General features: G+C 32.8%; 1 protein-coding gene across 1 annotated transcript in view; it reads right to left on the bottom strand.

Annotated features, from left to right (window-relative positions):
• The window catches only part of LOC115233966 (platelet endothelial cell adhesion molecule-like), a 142,260-nt gene that overhangs the window by 48,818 nt on the left and 68,152 nt on the right, over positions 1 to 25,290 (bottom strand). Inside the window, exons 2-3 of the mRNA XM_029804633.1 lie at positions 13,490 to 13,698; positions 9,205 to 9,340 (exon numbers count right to left, since the gene is read on the bottom strand). Of these exons, the coding sequence (XP_029660493.1) occupies positions 9,205 to 9,340; positions 13,490 to 13,698 (345 nt within the window). The remainder of the gene's footprint in view (positions 1 to 9,204; positions 9,341 to 13,489; positions 13,699 to 25,290) is intronic.

Raw genomic sequence — 25,290 nt, 5'->3', positions numbered from 1 at the left:
GTACATATATTATGTAAAAATTATAGAGGAATTATATGTAAACACATTAATCATATTAAAAAATCGCGTTATTGGCGTTTATTTAAATAAAAATATTTAAATAAAAAGCTCACTATTACACATTTAATATCATATTTAGAGTAAGACATTTCTCGAACAAATATGTGACATGTTGTTATAACGAGCGATTTATGAAAAATCGAATCTCTGCATTAATTTAATCTTCCAGTAAAACGAGCGATTTATGAAAAACTGAATCTCTGCATTAATTTGATCTTCGATTAATGAGGTGGTTTCAATAATACCTAGCCGTAAAACAGATAAATTAATTGCGTTTGTTAAATGAGAATATTAAACGCAAATTTGCAATGAGAATATTAAAAGCAAATTTGCAAACACATCTTGTATATATTTACGTATTTAAAATTATTTAAATATTGTGCAAACCAAATTTGGCAAAATTATCAACAAAGTTATAATATTGCGAAAATACGGAATATTCACATATGATAAATCAAAATTATTTTAAGTTATATATCCAATTCATCAATTCTGTTATGATTTGCCACAATGTTACCACCTTTCTCTGGTTTCCTTATTCTAATAAAATACTACTATGATACATATAGAAAATATTTCAATAAAAATTTTCGATTGATTCACTTCTATAACGTATTGTAATATACTTTTTTGGTACTACTACTTGAACTTTTCGATTATTCTCACGTTCTTAACTACAGACTTCAAGTGCTTTACTATACTTTATACAGTGAAGCACTTGAAGCCAACTTGAGATGAAACCGGAAGCTATTGCTAGTAACTCAAGTGAAAGGAATAACTATCGAGCCTCCTAAGCCCTGCCCGAGGCGACGATAAAACGGCGACTCGTGAAACGATAGAACGATTAATTGAATCGCAGTTATTTTGCTATGTTTCATCTATGTATTATCGAGCAAGATACAGGAAGTTGATAAAAATATACGTTGTGTTTTTAAAACATCCTTATTCCTCGCTCAATGCAAATATATATTCACGAATGATTAATATTTATCAGATAAGTTGTATAAAGAAGAACAAACTTAAACAAAAATTTAAATTATTCCAAGGAAATATAATTTGAGTAAGTCAATAGAAAAATTAAATATTACTTGAAGCAATATTAAATAGTTTGAAATGAGTGAAAAAGAGAGAGAGAAAGTATAATTGAAACTACACGACATTGCATGTTTTCCTGCAAAGAGTATTTTTAACTTTACATTTCCTTGTTATTAAAGCTTTATTAACGTTTATTGTTATAAAATTCATAATTATGATTTATATTTCTATCCAAACTTTTTCTAAAAAATAACAAAATGAAGAATGGAACAAAAAGTAAGACGGGAAACGTGTAACTGTCAGGCTTCGCAAGAGAATTACGCAATAAAACTTTTACTGTGACGTAAAAGATCCTGTCATATTTGCGCTAAGTTTTCTTCGTCCCGTATTTCAATTAGTTATATGTTATGATATCCATTTATCATTTTGATTGTATCAATTTTAACGCAATATCGTTAGGATATGGAAAAGTGGATATAAAGTACGAGGAAAGATAATGTTTAAAAAAATTCAAGTACAGATACGATTTTCCGATAAGCATGTGAAAACTGCAAGATTCGTTTATCCTACGAGAACATCCCGCGATATTATCGTAAAATATGAAATTCATATCCCGTCCGAGATGCGGATAGCACCGCCGCCTTACTATGAAAGATTTTCCATCTGGATTTGAGTGCTGCTAATAAAGAAGACGATCCGTGGATATTATGTCTCTGCCAAACTCGTAACGAATCTCGGATACCGCTGTGATCGATGAGAGATTATGTGATAAAAATAAAACTCCATCACTATCACTATCATTATTGCATCGAATATTCTTTGCAGGTATCTATCCGTCTTGCACAAAATTCGTTAATCATGCAGATGAAACTGAGAATATTGAAATTGCCTTGCAAAATAGTAATATGGTACTATTTGGTAATACTATAATTGTGAAGCGCAGAATAACAGAAAACATGGTAGTAAGTTTTCTACATTGGGGATCTGCTAAAAAATGAACATCATACATTTACAGCAACTCGGTGAAAAAGAGGAAACCTTTAAATATTTGACGGAGGAGCATCGGGAATAGACGGGAGTAAAAATAAAAGTTAAAGTACTACCGGAAGAAGAAGAAATAGAAACGCAAGATGACTGGCAATAGTTATGAAACGTAAGAAAAAAGGAAATTCCAACACGAGAGACATATATACAAAAAATTCATAAGCAATAAATAAAAATTAATAAATGCTAATAAACTTTTAAAAAGTAATCCCATTTTTTCAGATTCACTTAGCTGTAATAAAATAATAAACGCGTAATAAGTGAACAAATATTTGATGTAAAGATGAAAAATGAGAAGTATTCTGCACATTCTCTATTCCTTCTTTAAGATGTAAAATAATTTAATTTAGAAATGAAAGAGTTTTTAAGAAGACATTGAGTTGCTTTCTCTTTTTAAACGATTGCAAACATCTACTACTTGAAATAATATAATTACAAAAGTTTTGATTTGTTATCAGTGCAGAACATTTTCAAAATATTTTATACAGGGTGTTAAAAAAACCATTTAATATTTATATGGTAGATAGCATGCAACGTGAGAAGAAGATAATCTGTTTAAATCTTTATCTCGATATTTACAGAAGATATTTCACATGTCCTCTTTCCATTTCTATACGCGCTTGGCATCTCCTTGCTAATCGCAAAGATCCGCAATCGCCGGTTGATAAAAACTAACTGATTGTCGGTGGAATCTTCTGTTATGAAGTATGTATGGAAATTGAATGAAAACATTCAAAACGGTTTATAAACACTGAGGTAAACATCGCATGCCATACCTAGAAGCCAGTAAGTTAATCATGATACTAACAAAAATATTTATATCTCAGAAACGGTTGAGCTTTCGACCTATATTTATTAAGGTTTTTTTACTCAGTACGATGTGTCTTATCTATTATATAAATATTGAATGGTTTTCTTTAAACATCCTGTATGAACGCATTCGTCTGCGTTTGATGGCTGGGATATTGAACGATATGACTGATCCTTGAATTTTGCCCGTTAAAATGGCCAACGGTTGCCAGAAATTTCGACAACCATCGCGCATCATTCGATCATCAATCTTGTTCTCCGCTTATCGGAAGTCAATTTCATAGTTGGTATGATATAAATACTACCACATACACACATATTTTTGATGGTTGTCTTCCAATATGCCTCGTAAATGAAAAGAACTGTGTCAATTAAATATGACACTTTTTTATTTTTTTATTTTTATAATAAAAATAGTATTATTTATATACTTATTATTTAGTGCACAAATTTCGCTATAATAATGTTAAACATATATTTGAATTAAATCGTATCATGAATTTTAATCTATGTAATATCTTTATCGAAAAAATTTCTATTTCCTATTTTATAAAAAAACAAAGTAATTTTTTTCGGCTGTGATATTATTTATCATATAATAATGTAAATTGCTAAAATAAATATTCTGTTTCTATTAAACATTATGAAACCACGAAAAGATATGCAATAAAATTTTTATGCGCAAGTCAAACATTTTCCAACAATAATATATTTTAATAATATACGCTTCTATATATGTGCAAATATATGTACGTAATCTGTATGTATGTGTATATATTTAAGATCTTCAAGTAATTAAAGAAGAATAAAAATGTCTTGACAATTCGCAAGAATAGAACTTAATAAGAACTCAGGAGAACTTAGCAAATTTTGGGGGGAGATGATTCAGATTGTTACGCATTTGTTGATACATTGAGAGAAACGTACTTAAGCAGAACCACGAGCGATTTTGATATACTGTTCACTACTGTCGAGCGTTATACATATTAAGGTCTGAATCTGTTTTACATTCATGAGAACATTAGAACGCGAATATGTAGAAATTTTGAAATTAACATAATGTGCAATCTTCTTGATACGCAATTGCACTTGTATAAATTAAAATTATGCAAGATTCTCCAAAATCTTTCCAATTTTACATATATTAAATGGAATATTATATCTTATACAATGCATTTTACCATGGTACTGTAAGAATTATCATTTTATGTGCATGATTGGCAAGTAATGAATCTTATCACTATTCTCACCGTGGAAAAAATCGATTCCAAATTGGTTAAAAAATTTATAGATGAAAGTTAGTTCGCTACGTTTATATGTATATATATATATATATATATATAATACGCGAAGCATAGCGAAAGTTTCAAATCTATCTATAACTTTTTTATATTTGTTATGCACGCGTTCCATTTCTACTATATATTTACTTTCAATCATATAATCTTGATAAAACTAAAATCGATTTCCTTCTACCTAATTTTATATTTCCTTGCAACTTTTAAATTTTAGTCAACGTGCCTTAATATTAAATGTCTCGGAACATTGAATAATTAATTAGCCTAATATAACGCGCAGAAATTTAGCTCTTAAAACTCATTGCCATCTCAAATATTTATCATTTCCAAATGCTAATAAAAGATACAAGCATATATAAACGTATCATGACACAGTCAACATAAGTGAGAGTAAATATCAACAATCATCATAACTTTCGCACGATACGTGTTGCATGTTCTAGTTTATAAGTACCGAGTAATGTTAATTAAGCAATAATTATACATTTACCCTAATGTATATATACTAAAATTAATAAGTAAAGCCAAATATATGAACGTAAGTTTGGGTGTGCTTAATTTAATTTTAGTTAATTTATTGAAACTTTTATTATCCTCTAATAAAATTTTATGAAATTTGTTATTTTAGTTCGTAAAAATAGTCAATATAAATTTTAAAGAATTTTAAGACTCTACTCTTATATTCTGTCTTTTTTATACTTAAAATAAGCTAAGATTTATTACTTTCAAATTTAAAAGTAACAATAAAAAATAAAATGTACACACAAGTAATGTACACAAGTGTATGACACATTTAAGTTATAAATTAACTTTATCCGTATTTATAATATCCTAAAAATATATTGCCTAAAATAATTTAATTAAAAATACTAGAGATCAAAGTAGAAAATAATTATTTTAGATTGAAATATAAATAAAATTGGAAAGAGATCTTTACAACATCGAAATTCAAAGATATTTGATAAATTAAGTTTCACGAGTGCAGAGACACTTTAAAATTAATTTCAAATATATTTTGCTTTAATAAAGATTTAATTGCAAAGATATTAAAAATTCAAAGGTTATAAAAAAGAAAAAAAAATGTTATTTTTTTCTCAGCCTATTTCTCTCTTTTTCTGTGTGTATGTGTTCTTTAAAAAAATCTTGAGTTCGGGAGATCCGTTACGGAGTCAAATAAATTTTCAAAAAGCTTTGTCCGGACGAAGTGCACGGAGTCCAGAATAACCTGTGCATCATATATCTAACTGTCACATATAATGTAATTATAAAAAAGATGTTGAGTTACTTTATACCGGACAGCTTTGTGCAATTTCAAAGGATCCAACGTTTCATTCCTAACAAGGTTTCTAGAGAATTTTCTTTTTGATGGAATGCTTTCTAGAAATACCATAGCTCGTCGGACATAAAATAATGAAGTGATGGAGTGTGCTGTGTTACTCACAATGCTGTGTACGCTTACAGTATAACGCTCGCGTATAGTTAGGTAATTCAGTAATACCGTTTCATGAGTTTACGCGCTCACGACTTTGCCATTGCTATATACAATCCTGTCAAGAAACAATATACAATACATATTTTACTAATTCAAATTTACATAAGTCTTTACGCAAATAACCACACGACACGGTTGCACGTTTATTGAATACATCATAAAATGAAAATTATTTTTAATTCTAATGCACATCGTGCGCAATTGGCATATATTAATAATATATTGCGTTGAATGTATCGCTAGATTCAGCATTCTGTTTCCATTTTGAGTAAAAGATGCAACAGAGACGTGAATTGAGAAAGAATTTCTGATATTCAAGCATATTTTCTCCTATTGGATCGTGCCGTTGCACTTTAAGACGTTATAGACTGTTCATTGAATCCTCTCGACACAGAATTGTAAAATAAACTTTTTTCCTTCTAAAACTAGAGATGACAGCACATATTTTCTAAGAATAATTTTTTTTGTGACAAAAAGACGTTATTTTATTGCCCAATTTCATCACGTAATATTCACGAAATAATAATGGCAAAATTTTACCTAATAAAACCTAATAAGAGTCTATATTTTGCATATTATTAAATTATGTTCTACATGTGCAAAAATAATATTTATATTAAATTATTTTTCGCTCAACAAATTAGAATATAACGCAAAAAAGATAAGCATCAAATGTTATAGCCGTATATAAAAAAATGTTTATCATTAAATCATTACTTGTACACAATAAGTAAAATTCTAATTAAAAAATCCTGTTTAATAAATTATTTATATAATAAAAATAGAAGAAAAAATTTCAATATAGAATATATATATAATATCCTATAACTTTTCACACAAACCACAATAAAGATAAACTATCACTAGCAGCGTTGATTGTCGATATAGTTCACATATGACTATTATTGGATTTTACGATATAGTGTTCTTTATTATTTTTTACACGTATGTTATTTAAAAAGAAAACATAGTATTATAACTTTACGTGTCAATTTTACAGATATTTCGAAAATAAAATAAAATAAAATTTAAATAACGATACTAAAGCAATTTCTAAAGAATTCCGCGCATATCCATTTAATGTAAGACTAATTTTTATCTACGAATATACACACTGTAGATGCGACAAAATAATAGAAAACTTTTGTTTATTAGTGTACCATAAGCGGGAAAATTCGCTAAAAAATTAGTAAATTAAAAGTTTTCCAAAACTTGTATCTTTATATGCTGACTTTTTGTGATAATATGCCATTACATAACCGAGCTTTATACGCGTGTTATAATGGATACAAGTATACAGATACAAACATAAGCAAGTTCTTCGAGTTTTGATTTTCGTCTTGCATTAATTACTTTAATTTAATTTGCTTTAATTATTTTTTTTTAAATAAAAAGAATTATTGTAAAAAAACAGCTGTTGTGGCGTCGATAATGCATTAGTAACTTATAGCATAAACATTTGAAGAGTTTAACGCGCGGATAGATTTACGGGCAAAATTACTATATTTCCTGATCTGTCGTTTATTTTTGAATAAGTCGCGAGTCTCTTACGTCTGATAGCATAAACATCAAAGTAGAAATCTTCAGATACTCGTAAAACTAATCGGCTATATGGGATTTTTCTCAAGCAATAAAACAAATTCAAAAATAAGAAATCGTCGCAATAAGAAAATAAAGCGCTTAGAAGCAAACATCGATTTTGCAAAATTCATCATATGTGAAAAAAATGATATTTAAAAACTTAAAGCAAACTTTTATCTCACATGTAGTGAATTTTACATACAATATATAATATAATGTAATGTTTAAAATTTATGGGACAATATATAAATTATGCTATAAATACTTAACACGTTTTATGAAATTATATATCTATACTCGATATAAATATACAATACTTTTGTAATATTTATATTTACACCATATGTGATAAACAACTTGATTAATATTCGTTATGAAATCCATCAGTTATGCGTATTAAATGAGTGATTTGCAATTCAGTTTATCGAGTTTGTGACACGATTATCAACGGAATGCAAAACGACATACTTTTAATTACACGAGTTTAACTTTATATTTCGTGCGATAAATTACATCCGTACTGATGATGCTGGGATGATAAACTAATTTCCTTAATGAACGTCGGCAAGTTCTAACTCTGCGCAACGTATATGAATCTCTGTAAAATGGAATTTTGCCAACTATAGTTTATCTTATCGTTCCCAATTCGGATTTTTAAAATATGTGCGCGTATGTGACAGATTCATAATTTCACATAAATAAAATTGTCTATAATATCCTTCATAGATACTTGGATACTTTAGACACATATTATCGTTTATATGTAATTGTACAGTCATGAGAACTGCACAATGTATACGTATGCAAATTGGGATGAGATGCTGCTCGACTAAATATATATCGTACCGAACGAACATGTACGACAAGCTCATATCAATTCAGCGATGAAGAGGATGACGTATATATAGATCAGATTCAATAGGCGGATCAAACGCGACAGAGTTAATAACGATGACGAGGGAACTTTCACCGCCAGCTGTGCGTTTTGCAGCGCGAATATGCATGACTCTTTGAGTGCTTCAACTTACGACTCTACATTGCACAAATATATTACGGAGATGAGAGAATTCACACAAGTGATGTTGGCACGCAAAGAAGCATTTACAATTCTTTAAATTTTTCAGAGCGATAGCTTACTGTTTGATATAATTCAGTGTATATATTACAATAAGTTTCGAACTATACCGGAAATTTAAAAATATAGATTTATATTCGAATTTAAAAATTATTTGTTATAAAACAAAATATTTCTATAAAGTAAATTCCTCTCATAACAAATTTTCATATAAAATATATATTTTAAAGAAAATATATGAAATTATTACGCTAGCTTTAATTATTCATCGCTTGTAATTTGATAAAATATCATATTCAAAACTGAAATATTATATTAAAACTTTTTACACCACTTTGATTGAAATGAAAAACATTATCGCTAATCGAATCTTGCACATGAACGTTCTCGAAGTTATAAATCTAAAATATCCTATAAATGTTACTATATAAAAAAAAAAAAACCACGATACGATTGTAACTTTTAATTTTGCTTATCACAAAATCATATTGTGATTCTGATATTTTACAGCAAAAATCAATTTCACATTATTACTGAAAATATAATTCTGCTTCGTTTCCAAATATACACTCACAAATATGCTCGAAAGTATCGCGAGTGTGTTATAATTGAGCATCAGTTCCCGTACGCATAAATTACGTTCCCCTAATTTAATTAAATTTAAAAAAAAAGATCTCTTTCTCAGGATGTGCTCGGTTAATTTGCTCATGCGTAAAACTATAGCTTTGGATAAAGAGAGGACTGGCAGTCTGCCTCGTGCATGTGCGGAGTTACATGATACCGGATAATAACGTGGAGCATGTACTTACACACTACAGTAAGATTCTTCGTGCCGGAGGCCGTGGAGAAGGTCGGCGCGTCTGCCGTAACTTCGCAGCTGAATGTACCCGAGAGGCCGAAGTCGACTTTGCGGAGCGTTACCTGGCTCTGGTTCGAGTTGTCAGGCTGAAACACACATTCGCATAAGATGTACAGAGCGAATGGAAGTATATTCCTGCGTGTCGCGGCATAGGCGGCAGCCGAGGTTATTACGTCGCGGCGAAGTCGTAATGTCATTTACATGTTATATGGTAACATGATTTTATGTAATCTCATTTGTTGAAAGATGTTACGCGTTGACGAGATTAGATATTCACGGTTTCGCAATACCGTCGTGTGTGCCGGTAATTACTAACCGTATTACTGAATATTAAAACTTGATGTTAACTTTTTTATTAGCTTATACTTTATGTGTATTTGCGCTATATAACACACAATTACTCTTAATTACTCAAAAAAATATTTACATTTACTGAGCGCGGTGTAAAAATAATTATAAATTTTTTTAAAGATTTTCTCTAAATATGTGAAATTAAAACTCTTGAAAAGAATATATGGCGTCTCTTCCGTTTCACTAAATATTCCATAAATATCTTAGCTTTCGTCATATCGAGGAATGGCTGGTCCACTCGAGGGAATAGTCACCTTATCAGGAAATTATCCGGCACTCGACTAAAGTGGCCCGAAAAGGCGAGTTGCTAACGGAAGGAGAGATGAAGCAGTCCCGCGTGCTGCAGGAGAAGCCGGGTAGAGAAGGGTTTAATCGGAACAGGCAAAACGAAGCATGCATAATTAGCAGGGCTTAAATAATGAAAGAGGAAGAAGCACAAGCGGGGACGCGCCGATGACTGGAGCGAGAAAAAGGAAGGGTGAACTGCAAGCTCTTTGACGACCCGGAAAAGGAGCGTGAAAGGGGCAAGTGAGCTCTTTCCTTCTTGATTTATGTGGCCGTCATCGTGCACGCGCTTTCTGACTGACTTTACAGAAGCAGAGACGAAAGCCTCGTCTTGTGTATTGAAAGAATAAATATGAAACAATAGCACTCGGTCAGTGTTATCTATCTAGGATATAATCTCCAATTATCGTCCGGCTAGTAGCGTCTTGTTATTCTTCTTTGATTGGCGATGACACGCGAGATGTTCAATACCTGCTGTGTATGAATCGATCATTCGCAGACTACTAATGTCCGCGTGCGAGACATGTCAATTCTGTCAGGCAAGCTATCAATCTGTAGAATCTATGAAAAATTAATGAAGCGATAAACTATTCAAGCAAGGTACCGGATATATCGAATATATGCGACAGGGTACATCAGAGAGGAATAGCGTAGATGCAATGCCTTTTTCTTTGTTAATATAACTTTATTACTCTATCTTTTTTTATATTTCTCTCTGCAAATATAAAAATATTCTTTTCTAAAATATATTAAATGACATATTACCACTAATTACTATAAAATATGAATCAGCTGTTCCCCGCTGGAATCATCATTCACCGATGATCCTGTCATTTTAATATTCTTACTCCATTAATTTTAAATACGCTGTATCTTTGAAAAAAGTAATTATTTTTAAATTAGTTTTTGTTATATCACGTTTATATCGTATAACATGATAGTTTAACGTGATAGATTTTTGTCTCTTTCACATAGATCCTTACTTGTCTGATGCTTGTTTGAATTCCTATCAGAATAGTAACGACATCAATATGCTGGAAGCGTGATATTTACACTTCTCGAATGAGTATCGGTCGTATCGGTACTCGGTTTGCTTGAGAATTGCAAGTAGATATTGGAAACGAAGGCTATTATGACTTCGAACACGCCATTGTGAAATAATAGCTTAGTGCTCGTAGTCATGCGCCGATCCTTTTGTTTGCTGATAAATCGGTTCGTTGCTTTTAATGACAATCATTTCGAACGGATACTTTTCTCGCCCGTTTTACGTGAATGTTTCAAAAAAATCGTTCAGTACAATTTGTAAATTCGATGCGATAGACGCGCAACGAATTGAATTAAACTGTGTCGATACGCGCAGTATCGCGACTTTATATATCATTGTGAACGCGCTTTTAACGTTATTATATAATACCTCGCGTTACGACACCTGCATGATCGACGCTTTGTTAACTCGTATAAATATTCCGCGATTCCGACTCCGCAAATACTGAGTCGAATTGGTTAGCTCAATGTAGCACTTTCGACAGACACAGAGAATTTTCACATATGTGCAATATCACACACACAAAAACCGCCCTTTACGTACACGTAGAGCAAAATCTGTTACACGAGAAGTTTTCATTTTCGGGTAGGATAATGGTGTGATAACAAAATGATTTACGTTCATAATCAAGCTAAACCAATCAAATATTACGGGGAGAAACAACGCAACGTGAAAATGATTTTTTTCTTGCCCTATGAACACGCTGCTTATGATTCATTCTCCATAAAGATCTATGAAATAAACTACATCTGACATCGCGGCTGGAGTACTCTAGTATTAATTCGCGGAAATACAGGATTACGCATGAAAATCCTACAAAATCGTATTTCCGATGTAGATCTTACCGCGAGATACACACAACGCGAAGTAAATCAAATATCGCTCCGAAAAAAGAAAACGACCAAGTAACAAAACAAGTTTTTTTCGGCACCTCCTCCCCGGGGAGGAGAACCGTCACTTCGGACGAACGTATTTTTTTCGAAATCGAGGCTTTTATACACATACATCCCTCGCGGGGTACGCCACATTACTTCCTGTCCGTTCGTCACCGGAGAGAACGGGCCGCGCACGGACCGGCCGTGTGTTTCGAAACGATAAACACAAACGGGAACGCGCGGCGGCGCGTTGTCACGGTTTGTCAGGTCGTTCATTCGGCTGTATCGAAAACACAATGGGACAACGGCTTGTTTTTGACGCAGCGCGCGCGCGCGCGCGCGCGTGCAGGGATGCTGCGACGCGCCATTCCGAAAACCACCGTGCCCAACGTGCGTAAAGGCCTACGGAAATGTTCGAGGGATGATAAAAGCGCCGACTGTTTTTACGGCGATTACAGCGGTCAAGGGTGCTGTTAACGAGACACCGTCCGGTGTTGCGGTTTGTGTTACGGTGATACGATAAAGCCACATATTTCGTTGTTCGCTCACCCCCATCGATTTACGCGGCTCGAGCCGCGAAAAAATAGCGGTAGTTTCGCAGCCGTGTGGTTCGCGTGGTATATGTGTGTAGAGGTGCCCCAATTACTAAATATCTTCGATAGTGGCGCAGCGTGACCGACCGTTAAGCTTTCGGATGCATCTTTCTTTTTAACGATTTAACTTTTTTCGCATGTTTGCAATGCTCAAATTAATAGAATTATAGCTGTGCTACAACTCCCGCAAAAAAGAGAAAAAAATTCAAGAATTATTAACGCAAAGAGCGGAAGTAATTTTAAATACATATATTGAAGTAAAATTACGCCTTACTATAAAATTTTAATACAAAATTTTACACTGCATTTATAATAGAATTAATCTTATCCAAGAAAAAAAAATTGTGCTCGGTTAAATTTCATCTATCGATTATGCAACATTTGCCGATCGCAGTGTCTTCTAAAAAAAAAAAAGAGTCGAAATTCATTACTTGTGTTTTTATTATATAACATTATTATCTCGTATATATCTGTACAAAAAAATGATATATTTTATTAATATTTATTAAATATCAAATATTTGGCATCAAAAATTTATGAACACACTCATTTGATCGAAATTTATATATTAATGAATTCTTTTCACACATACACACACACATATATTCCCTCAATTAAAAAATTTTTAATTAGACTCTTTATTTTTAAGAAGAAAGAATTATATATCTAAATAAAGTAACTTTTTATTAAAGAGATCGTGAAATATTAGGATGTAAATAAAAATCAGTATTTTAGAAGACACAAAGATTTGATATTAAAACTCAAAAAATAATATAATGAAAGTCTCTACAATCGGTGTTAAAGTGAAAAAGTGTTATTGAAAAAAATATTCGCACACAATGGTGTGTATTAAAACAAAGTTAGTTTTTTTTATGTATAATTTTTCTATCTTATTTTGATAAAATAAAAGGGGTAAATAGTTGAATTATTCAATTTGCACTTTCTTGAAAAAAGAAAAAAAAAAGACTTGGGAATAGATATGAAATATACTATTAGCTATTACTTTCAATATATAAGCAAAAAAAGGATTCAATCTGAACGAAGGCAAAAAATTTCTGGAGTGCGCGATTCTGTTAAGTGACTTACGTCTACATAAATCCCGGAGATGTTGAAGATCTTGATAGGTGGATCCTCGCTGGGTGAGAATCGGTAGAACTCATGCCTGCCCCGGTACCACTTGAGAGAATAGAGTGGTGCCTCCTGCAGATCATAATGGCACCGTAGAATCGCCTCCTGACCACGTCGCACCACCGGCGGAACTACCTCAAGACTGACCTTCTGCAGGCAGCTCGCACCTTTCGGGAAAATGAGAACAGAAACGGGGCATTAAGTCTAGTGCGCATCATTAGTCCGCTTTTATGTACTCGACGCGCGAGAGATCGCACAGTACGCGTCAGCGAGAAATTGCAATTCCGCCGAATGACAATTTCCCTCATCTACCCTTCTCTACCGTCCTCCACCTCTCTCGCAACTAGATGCAACCGCAAATACAAGCACGCGCGAGCTCTCGTGTATTCATCTATATACATACAGTAAACCATTCTTCCCCCTCACCGCCGCGTGCCCCCCATTTTCGCGTAATCTATACGAGGTGCTCCGCAAACTAACCCTCGCACTCGAACAAGCACGATGTTTTTTTGCTGAAACTCCGTTATGCCGGGATTATCGACGATTCGACCTATTAAACCGGACAGAATCAGCGCTGGATTCACATTCCGAGCGCGCATTCGTATTAAAACAGAAAGCGTAAGAGAGAGAGAGAGAGAGAGAGAGAGAGAGAGAGAGAGAGAGGATAGATACAGAGAGAGCGAAGCTCTCGGCGACTTCTTGGTGCAGAATGACGCTCTTATTACGTAGTATCTCCGGGCTATACGGAACTGAGTACAAGCCGCAAATGTGGGAACAAAACGGGGTTAGTTCCCTCCTCAGAAGCATCAGAAACATATGCCATGCTGGCAATATTTTAGAAAATATGGTACTTTGTACTACTGCGAGCGATGTACGTTTTCACGCCCGTGCGAAAGCGTATTTAGACAGCACATTTGAATCCTTTGTCAGACACATTCCATTTATTATAACATATTAATGGTTTGCTCATAAATAATGTTATGTATTTGTGTATTGCATATATGGAATATTGACTCTTACGAAAACATTTAAAAATATGCTTTCAAATATGTGTATATATGTATCTTTTTTAATTTGTATTATAACTAATTGTACATATTAATTGTACATCAATTGTATATTAAAAATACTTGACATTTCATCGTTTATATTTTCTTGCAAACTGCATAAAATTTTATTATATAAAATGTGTTGTTTCACTGCATATATTCCATAAAATAAAAAAGATCAGTTTCCTAATTATATCGCTTATTTTTACTTTTTCCTCATTATTTCCTCATTATATCATAATAATAATGTTTAAAAAATTGAAACATTGCAGTTCAGTATATATATTTACGAACATCTGAATTTCTTTTCACTTCGTGTAAATTTAATATTGTACACGGGTTTTATAAAGCCTTCACCATTACATTTGCATGCAAGTAGGTTAAGTAAATAAATAATTTATTTTATTTTATTCCGCGAGTTACACGCGGAATGAGTTCGCTCGAATAGGAGGAGTTGACCGTGTTTAATATAGTGCACATGTTACACCAAGTTCTCAGAAATGAGAAAGAAACAGACGGCGCCAAGAAATCGCGCCACATAAGTACAACTACTAGAACACTCATAAGTATGACAAAAAATATCAAAAATGTAAATGCTACTAATATAAAGCTAAGAACATACAAAATTATTAATTTCAAAACATATTAACATTTTTTTTATATATTTAATATAATAATTAATCACGTAACATATATAATTCATTTTTAATCACACAAATAATCATATTTGATTACATACAATCAATAATGATTTATATAAATATATTATTGACTATGAAAGAGAGAGAGAGAGAGAGAGAGAGAGAGACAGAGAGAGAGAGAGAGAGAGAGAGAGAGAGAGAAAGATAATTGTCATTCTAACTTATACATCTTATAAATGAGTAAAATATGGAAGCAAATGGATTTTATCAATTAAAAACAATTCGTTTTTTAAAATAATACTTGGATCGTCCTGTAAACAATTTAATGGAGTCGTCTTTGGAGCATTTCTTATTCAGCCGAAAGAATGTCAGCTAAATCCTCTAAAGGCAAATAATACAAACTTCCACATTTACCAGGAATAATATCTTGAAAAAGCTTTTTTCTGCTTAATTTTCGTTTGAAAGAGATTCTAAAAAATGTAGACCGACATGATGCCGGTACTAAGTTTCCCGGGATACCTTTTGAGGGAAGCAATATACTTGCAACTCGCAATACTCGTTCCCCTTGCGTTAATTCCGCGCTGTACTACCTGACGTGTCTTTATATTTAACTCTCAAGACCATAGCTAGTTTTTATGCCCGGTAGAGCGCCGTTTATACGACTAATTATTTGTAAAGAAAGTTAATTTAACGAAATACTTAACGTTTCATCTTCTTTCAGAGAAGAAAATACGCCACGCAATACAAAATTGCCTCGCTCGCCGACGTCAATTGAGACGATGGATTTTTATACTTTCATAAAGGCGCTCGTTTCTGCAAGCGATAGAAGCCAATATAATGGCGGTAATATATTTTACGAAATCAATCAATAAGGTCTGCCTAATATTCTATATACAGGCTACATATACATAGAATATTTACTATTAACATTTTTAGATTATGAAAAGAAAAATAGTTTAATGAGCTTTCGACAGATAGATTGAAAGAAAAAATATCTGAATTAGCGACAGTAAGTACATCACGAGATTGCTGAATAATAATGTTTTTATTAAGCAATAAAGTATATATATACAGATATTCATGATGAATATATGTATATTTTAAAACTTTGAAATTAAAAGATTATGATATTTTAAAGAAAGTTAAAAAAATTCTCTATATGTTACGATAGCCTATGCAGTTCATGTATAATATAATTCATAAGATAATTTTTATTTCCTTCCCCTGTATAATTAGCAAGTAGAGTTTCTTTCTGATAAAAGGCGGTTGCGTTTGTTCTTTTTCGTCCGCTGCCATCATCTCATCGCTTTCCCGTTTTCTCCAACTTTGAAATTTATAACAAAGTTTTAACAACTCGTCTTCTCTGTGTTGCAAGTAAAGGAAGTCAGGGATCCATCGCATCGAGAGTAGCGTAACGAAGAGAAATGTGAATTTGAATACTCTTAGCCTTTAACGTCAAAACTCTGGATAAATTGCGATAATTTGACCGCTCGTATAAAGATTAATCTTAATATCTTTCAGTTGAGAATGTCGAAATAAGAGTAAAATTGGGTGTTATCATAAGACGATTAACTTTAAATGTCATGATTTTAAAATACTAGGATTAATCAGTGTTGTAAAAATTATTATTATAATAATAAAAAAATTTTATAGTAAATAAAATTACTTATAAAAAAAGATGGATAACTATAAATATTTAGTAAACATATTTACAAGAAAAAAAACTGATTTATATTAAAAATATCGATTAAATATTACTCGTTATCAATTTTTGAGAAGTATGACAAGTATGACAAGTATGACAAGTATAACAAGTATGAGTATCGATTACAATTACTTTTTGTACCAGTTTTTTTTAAATTAGTTTAAAATTCTTATTAGGTTTCAATAGCTCAGATCATTGTATCGCTCACAATATTGGGAGAAATTACACGCATCCACACTACTCTCACATTTAAAAAATAACATTGGTTTTTCCGGTCGCTGCAAACAGATTTGATTGCAATAAAATTACGTCGATTTAACCAAACGGAAAGATTATTCCGGAAATATCGTTGAAAGGTAAAGCCTTTCTATGGCATTTCCACGCTGGAGTATTAAATGGTGCAATCGACGCGAATAAAACCATTTTCGTTAAATACGATCGACGCGATTTGCGAAAGCGCGCTTCCGACAGCTTCGACAGTGAGTTTCGCGATATCTATGCGGACTTGGCTGCACCAGTCTGCCATCCGGTATAATTCCAATACGATTCGAGCACTTCCGTCGCGGACGAAGGCGCGCTTCAGGCAAATTAAGCTCCACTCGTAACTGCGAATGACTACAATCAGAATTGCAAAGCCCTGTGGTGTGCACGCTTTTTTTCCTTCGCGTTCCTTTTGTTTCTGTCCAGCATGCGACCAATTTAAGAGCACGAGAAGAATGCTTCTATTCGAACGCGAAACTTCTCAACCACATAAGCAACATTATATAAAAAAATAAAAATATAAAAAATGCATGACATATGGCCAGTAAATCTTCAATGCAGCCGTCAATTAATTTGTGATTTATCTCAAATAGGACAACGGTGACCGTAAAAATGTCGGCAAAAATATTGAATGTTTTTTCGATATTTCAAAATTTATACAATATAAAAGATATTGACTACAATGTAATAAATATAATGTAAAAATGTATAATATTTCATACATGACGTTAATTATTTAGAATAAGAAATATTTAATCAAATGAGTTTCAGTTATTTAGTTCAACATATTGTGTATTCCACATTAAGCTCTATTACCGAAGATATTATAAAAGTATATAAATTGATATATTACACGGTCCAATTTATTTTATAATAAGTTTTATATCGAATGTGGTCTACATTTTAATATTACAGATTTGTATTCATCTCTGGAATTTGTTTCATGAAAAAGATATTGTTATAATTATCAATGCACGCGCTTGCAGATTATCTAAAGTTGACTTGTATTTAGTACCCATTAGTATTTATATTTAATTGTATTATATTATCGATTAATTCTCTTATTCTCTCAATTCTCTTATTTCGGTGAGTTGAAAGCTAAGAGTAGATAGATAAATTTATTATAGGACAATATTTTGTATAATTGCGCGGCGCAAAATTAGAATAAGCTTTAATTGGAGCTTTTATTTTTATTGGAGTCTTTATTTAATACGAACAATAATATATATTTTTCACCTTCGTATAAGGAACGCACTTGCAAACAGATACTCCGCAGAGGGAATGCGTCCTTTACCTTTATCATAAAAAGTTCCTCGTCGAATACGTTTATGTCTGTTTCAGTTTATTGCCGTTGTATAGAGAATAGAGACCGAGGATAAAACTTTCAACTTTAGAAGAAATGAAACGGGTTAGTAGTAAATCAAGTCAAAATAACAAACGGATTTAGCATCGAAAGCGTATCGGAACGTATTTTCGATGCGGTTACGCAGGGATATTGCGAAACAAGTTAACGAATTTCTCTGAGTTATTACGCGAAGTTTGGCCGTTCAATCGAGACGGGTGGATGATGCATGTAGAAAATTCATGATTTTTCATTAGCATTTGCCCGACCATTTCCCGTCCGCAAGGAATATCTCTAGTTCCCCGATTTCTTCTTTACTGGAAATAATAGAGCATGCTTTTTCCAGAGATAACATCCCCAAATATATATGAAAAAATGTTGCTCATGTTTTAATTAAACTTTAAGCGTCTTAAGAAATATGTTCTATAATTTCATATAAATCACCGCAAAATATGTTGCTGTATTTCATTGTTATATAATATTAAAGAAAAGTATATTTTCATATGTTATTTTCTATATATCAAATGCCTTCATATAATTCCTTTTTTTTTATTTCTTTCATTAAAATACAATTATATTATTATAAGCATTCGAAAAGATCTTAAATTTATAAGAAATTGTCGACGAAAAATTTAGCTGATCTCGCTTCAACATTGTGTGCGATAAAATTGCAGTTCTCCGATAATGATGCAGAACGTCTTCATTTTTTTGGGGAAGAGGAGAGGGGGGAAAATAATTCGAATCTGACTTTCGGCGACTGGCGGCCGTTTGTTAAAAACGCTGACAGGCGGCAGATCACAATGAAGCACGAAGAAATTCGAGAATAGGGAACTGCACTCGCTAGAAAAGCGGAGATTGGTGGAACCCAGAGCGGACTGTCGGCAATCTGAAAAGTTATTACTGGCTGGGACAAATTGCACTTCCGCGCAAACAAAAATAAGGGGATATTGAACCGGATAAATGGAAATGGGACTTCTACGTCCGCGTAATGATGAAAGATGCGCGCCAACTTAATCGTTACTTATAATGACATAAATACGCAGGGTTATATTAAACGCGACGAATGCCAGCCGAGAGCGTTGACATTTTGCTCATGAATGCACGCCGCTTCGCATCAATTACGAAAGTTTGTAATTACGTAAAGTAGTCTTGCGCCAGCCAATTACCACGTATGCGTGTCTAACATAAGTATAATTTTGATTAGCTAAATGCATCTTTTTGCACGATACTGAACTACCATTTTGCCTACGATTAAGTATTTCCAATTGATTTTTAAGCAAGAAACTTATAAATGCGTATTTTAAAATCAAATATATTAAAATAAATAATTTGCATTCCTAAACGGAATCCTTAAAACAATAATATTGATATCTCTCATATATTTGCTAATTGTTAATTTTTGTTATGTTAATATTACATTATGCAAAATGTGCGATTTAGATAATGTCTGACGTTTATTAAATATAATAAATATTACATCTTATGAATCGAACAGAGAGATTAAATAAATAAATTATTTTACAGTTCAATGTATGACAATCAAGGACATCCGCGGATAATATATATCCAGATAAATACGCTGATGCAAAATTCTCACACACATACACACAAAATCAATCATCCTATTTCGATATTCCATCACTTTATTTGATTTATGGCCAATATCGCGTGTAAAATGAATGCTAATGATCGCGCATCGGTAAATGCAATCCTAGTCTCTGATGAATAAATGCATCAACATATACGTATAATAGTGAAAAGACAATGCGATATGTAATCCATCCTAAAATCTGGTTTACATCGAAGCTAAAAACAGAACATGTTAAAAAATGGAATCAAAAATAAAGAAAAAGGAAATGTGTGTGTGTGTGTGTGTGTATGTGTGTATATATGCGTGTTTGCGCACGAATATATTGTGACGTAAAAATATACAGCAATGCCAAATGAAAATGTAGCGGCAACTGGCTGTGCAGCCAGTCGAATGTCAAATCCCGAGAAAATATCGTAATTGCGTGAGAGCAGGGAAACGTATAACTTCATCATTGAGCACGAATAAAACACAGTACTTCACTATGCGCGACATAACGGCAAAAAAACGAGAAAAAAGAAATACGAGAAGCTTCCGAATAGAATTATGCTTTTACTGCTCCGGAGACGAGACACAAAAATCCTTGGGGACAACGAGAAGAACCGCAGAAACGGCGTGACACGATGTAACCGTAAAAAACATAAGTACCCGATTTCCGCGTGCTCGTGCAACGAAGTCGTAACTAGATATTTTTAAAGCTTGGCTCGCTGAGAACAATGTGCGGAAATAAAATGTTTAATTATAAATGTAAAAGTTGAGTTGATGGTTACGACTAGCTGGCGAATAACGAGGGATAAGAGGAAGAGTACCTAAATGAAACATCGCAGTTTATCGGGTACTTAACATTATAGTTTTTAAATCAAATGTAATTAACGGTAGCCTATTTTTTTATAATATGTTATTGATTAGAATTTTAGAAAAGATGTACTTATAAGAAATAATCATTATTAGCTTAATTGTTTTCTAGTAATCACGGTTGTAAACGGAATAAAAATAACGCACTCAAAAAAGTGGTTTTGCAACTACAGCAAAAATTTTCTGGGTGTGCAAAATTAACTGAGGTACATAAATGATTAGCATATACTGTAATATCGCATATGTTTCGCATTTAATCAATCTAAGTGACAGAGACAGAATTTATATCTGAACTGTTTGTGAAATTTAGAAAGAATGTTTTTCTGTGGCGCCTATCCATGTTAAGGCCAATCATACTTGTTATAAAGTTTGGCTGTGGTACACAGAAAAGATTAGCGGCAAGAAACAAATGAATATATAATCCTCACATCTAACATATTTGTATAACGCGCCCAATCTATCTAGCTCTTTTAAACAATTTCTCTCAATTTTTCGATGCTGCAGTTATAATTGGCAGTTATATTTCTCACAAAGATCGTTCTAGCTGTAGTATCGAAACTCATATTTATCCAATGCAGTGATTAACATTCGGCAATGGGACCTAAATTTTCTAGAAGATATTATTAGAATGTTGCTGCTATAAATTCTATATGTAACAGACAATATTCTAACAGATACAAAAAATAGCGATAAATTTTTGTTGTGACACCTAGAAATCTACCTATATCAGCAAGACATTTTTTTGAGTGCGAATTTATTATATCATAATAATTATTCTTTACGCAAATTAAAAGATAAAATATAAACATAAGCAAAAAAAAAAAAAAGACAACAGACGCAAGCAATATTATATGTGACACAGTGACATACCATTGCATGTGTGATATATTGATAATAAGATAGTGCGTCAGTAGGGGATTTGATATTCAATCAATACATACGGTTTGCTTCATCTGTCAACTGTTGGTTTCAATCGCATCAATATGTTCGAACAATAAATAAACTGCAACAATAAATAGCTGCTTTGAAAACAGTTTGCAAATCCAAGCCAAAATCTGATGTACTGGTGTGAAAGAAAATACGCAATATAGTCTCAAATTTTTTTCTGAAGAAAAAAATACTTGTTCCAATTAACAAAAAAAATTCAATAATTATTTATGTTTGCATGACATTTAATATATATTCTATTTTAAAATTCTATATGTATTATGGTTGGAAAATTAGTTATCTGGAAAGGAACACGATACCTTGGATAGCGTGCGAGAGAGAATGCCCCGAAAGTAATTAACGGCAGGTATCGGAGGTTACCGGAAAATAGTCATGTAAATCAAGTAACAATTTATCTTGCATTTCTCGTATAAACATATTCCACATAACATGCCCAGCCGGGGTATTCAAATATTGGAATATAAACGCGTTGATTCATGCAAAACGATCGGCGGGCGAGCGCAGCAAAATCGTAGTTCCGCCACATGATTGAACTGGCAATCTCGATAAGACCACAGACACTGAATTAAACACGCCGCTGGTAATTCAGCATAAATTCGCCGAATGCAAAAACGCACACTTCTTGCACCATAATCTGCCGCGGTAGCCGTTTGGCGAATGAAACTTAATGAGTGCCGCCGTTGCGTAGGCGCATTTAAAAATGCGTATGTGCCTTCTCGCTTCTCTCTCTTTCTCTTCTCGTTGCTCTTCTAACGTGAATCGTGGCGCCGTGTATACGCAGCATTTTTCCGACGTATAAACGCGCACACACGGGCTACTGTTCGTCATAAAACGGGCCGAACGAGCGTCGACCCTTCAGCGGCCGATCCGACGAAAAATTCTCCCTCGTCTACGAGCTTAATGCGAGTATCGCGATGCCAGCTATTAGCTGGTGATGTACTGACGCTACTATTCAATAATATGGAAGAGAAACTGCTATGAAAAATCGTACGAGCGTCGCCGAAGAGACGCCGCTCACCGGAAGTCGCTCGATCAACGCAGTGCAGCAGCCAAGAAAGATGCCCGAACTCGAATGCACTATAACTGAGTATTGTGAATCCGATTGGAATGCACACGATGCATGGGCTTTGTAGTTTCTTGCATTTCTGCTCACTCGGGCGAACATAATGTACACACAGGGAAGATAGAAACGCTCCTCCGGCTATACATCGCCTATACATACTTCATTCTTGTACCTGCACTGACGTATTCTCGTTACAGAGCGACAACCGAATGCAAAACGATTGCTCGATATGTGTCAGCTGAACATGAAACGAAATCTCGATTCGATTTTACTTGGCTCCCTGTGTCGCTGAAAAGCGCTTGCCGTTCCCTGCAAAGTCCGAAGAATCTGCTCGGCTTGCGAAAAGCTTTCGAACCTGTTGGACATTATTATCTATGCCACGTAGACGGAATTCATGCTACTAAAGAATAATACAATGCGGGGTCGGTAAAGCATGATACTCGTAAAATAAAGTATTGCATCAAAAAGATTTTTTGTATATGTGATATACAAATGGATATGATTTTAGTTCAAAAAGTGATGGTAATGTTATAAATCGATATTAAATGCATTTATATCACACATATAATTTTGACATATTTTTTTTTTTTACAGAAAGACAACAAAATAACTACAAAGCGAATAAAACTAAAATAGAAACATTTTCGTACAACACAACTATTTATCCTACAAGAAAGAGAATATTATATTAGATTGATAGAAGAAATTGAGTCATTGTACGAAAAGTGTGGAATGATGAGACTTTGATCGATGAGTAATACTGCAAGTCATAAAGAAAACGAATTCCAAGATCATAAATTATGTCACGCTTTTTGTTACTTCGCGTAGATTTTTCGGGGTTTACGATTGAGAATACAACTTTTAAATTATTAAAGTTATAAAAACTTATAACGAGCATTATTGCATCAAAATTACATTTTTTATAATCTTTGATATAAATACTCTGTATAATAAGATAATATAATATAATAGTTTGTTTAAGCAAACAGTTAAATCGATAATAATATCTATTTAATTATTTTGATAATATAGTAACCATCTGTTTATTTGTTTGGAATTTATATGAAATCCTTTCTAAATATATCAATATCAGTTAATATTCTAGTAGATATACGTACGTCAGAATTTAGCCAATTTAATCTTAATTACATTTATTTCACCACATTTTAAAATAAATTATTAGTTATTATTATATATGTCTTCAGAAAGCACCCCAAAGCAATGCAACAGCAATGCAACTATAATATATATCAAAAGTGATGTATATGACGGAAAACTAGTCAACATATTACAGACTGTAGCATAAATCACAGTAATAGCGCAATATAATAATTTATCCTAGATTTAGATAGAGATTAGAAGGAAAGAGAGAGAGAGAGAGATAGAAGAAGAAAGAGAGAGATAATTCATACATTAAGTTATGCATCGTTCCGCTGCCTCATATCGTATGATTGAATGTTTAATTTGGTAAAATCACCGATATATGCATGATTATTAATTATAGGCAATTAATGAAGTGATAATATTTATTTTATTTTATTAATTGCAAAGAAAATTCTGATAGTTTTTTTTTGAGCTAGTAATTCGATGTTAAGTAGTATAATCAACAAACTACATTTTATAGCATATTAAAGTTACCAGCAACATGCTTGATTTAATTAGTGTATATCCCACTTTTAAATAATTTTCAAAGCACATAAATTTTAAATAGTTTAACATATTAATTGCATATAATAACACATTTTTGTGTGATATACTTAAATAGCTTATTTATATTATATATAAAATATATTTTAGAAAATAACTACCAAAGTTTGCTTTAAATTTTTTAAATTTGCGCGTTTATCTGCGCTTACTGCGACATTATGCATACTATATTTAACACGCAGTGTGTGCAAAAATATTCGATACATTGTCGTTCCACGATATATCGTAGAATAATAAAAGAAAAAGTTCCAGATCGATCGCGTCATCATAAAAGCATTTCACCATCGGAAATGCAAAAAGCACACGAACTTGGGAGTCGCAAAAATTCTGTTATTACCTTTTAATGCCTTTATGATTCCGCGTTACGATACGATACGAGGGAGGAAACGCCGGATCCCCGCCGCTATATATGCTTAAGTCCGCGATTACAAGTCGAGGATAGAACGGAGGAGGGTGGAACGATGTCCACCCCTCGGTATTCGCGACTTCGTATCGTCGGTGCTCGCTTTTAAACTACTGCGAAACTATTGTGTTTTCTTATAACCGGCCGACTAGATGCAGTCGCAATGGCGCTCTTGCTCGCCTTTCTTCTGCATCCGG

The sequence above is a fragment of the Formica exsecta genome, unplaced genomic scaffold (assembly GCF_003651465.1).
Source record: "Formica exsecta isolate Colony F162 unplaced genomic scaffold, ASM365146v1 scaffold192, whole genome shotgun sequence".
Classification (NCBI taxonomy): Eukaryota; Metazoa; Arthropoda; class Insecta; order Hymenoptera; family Formicidae; genus Formica; species Formica exsecta.
This window is presented reverse-complemented; position numbering and strand designations above follow the sequence as displayed.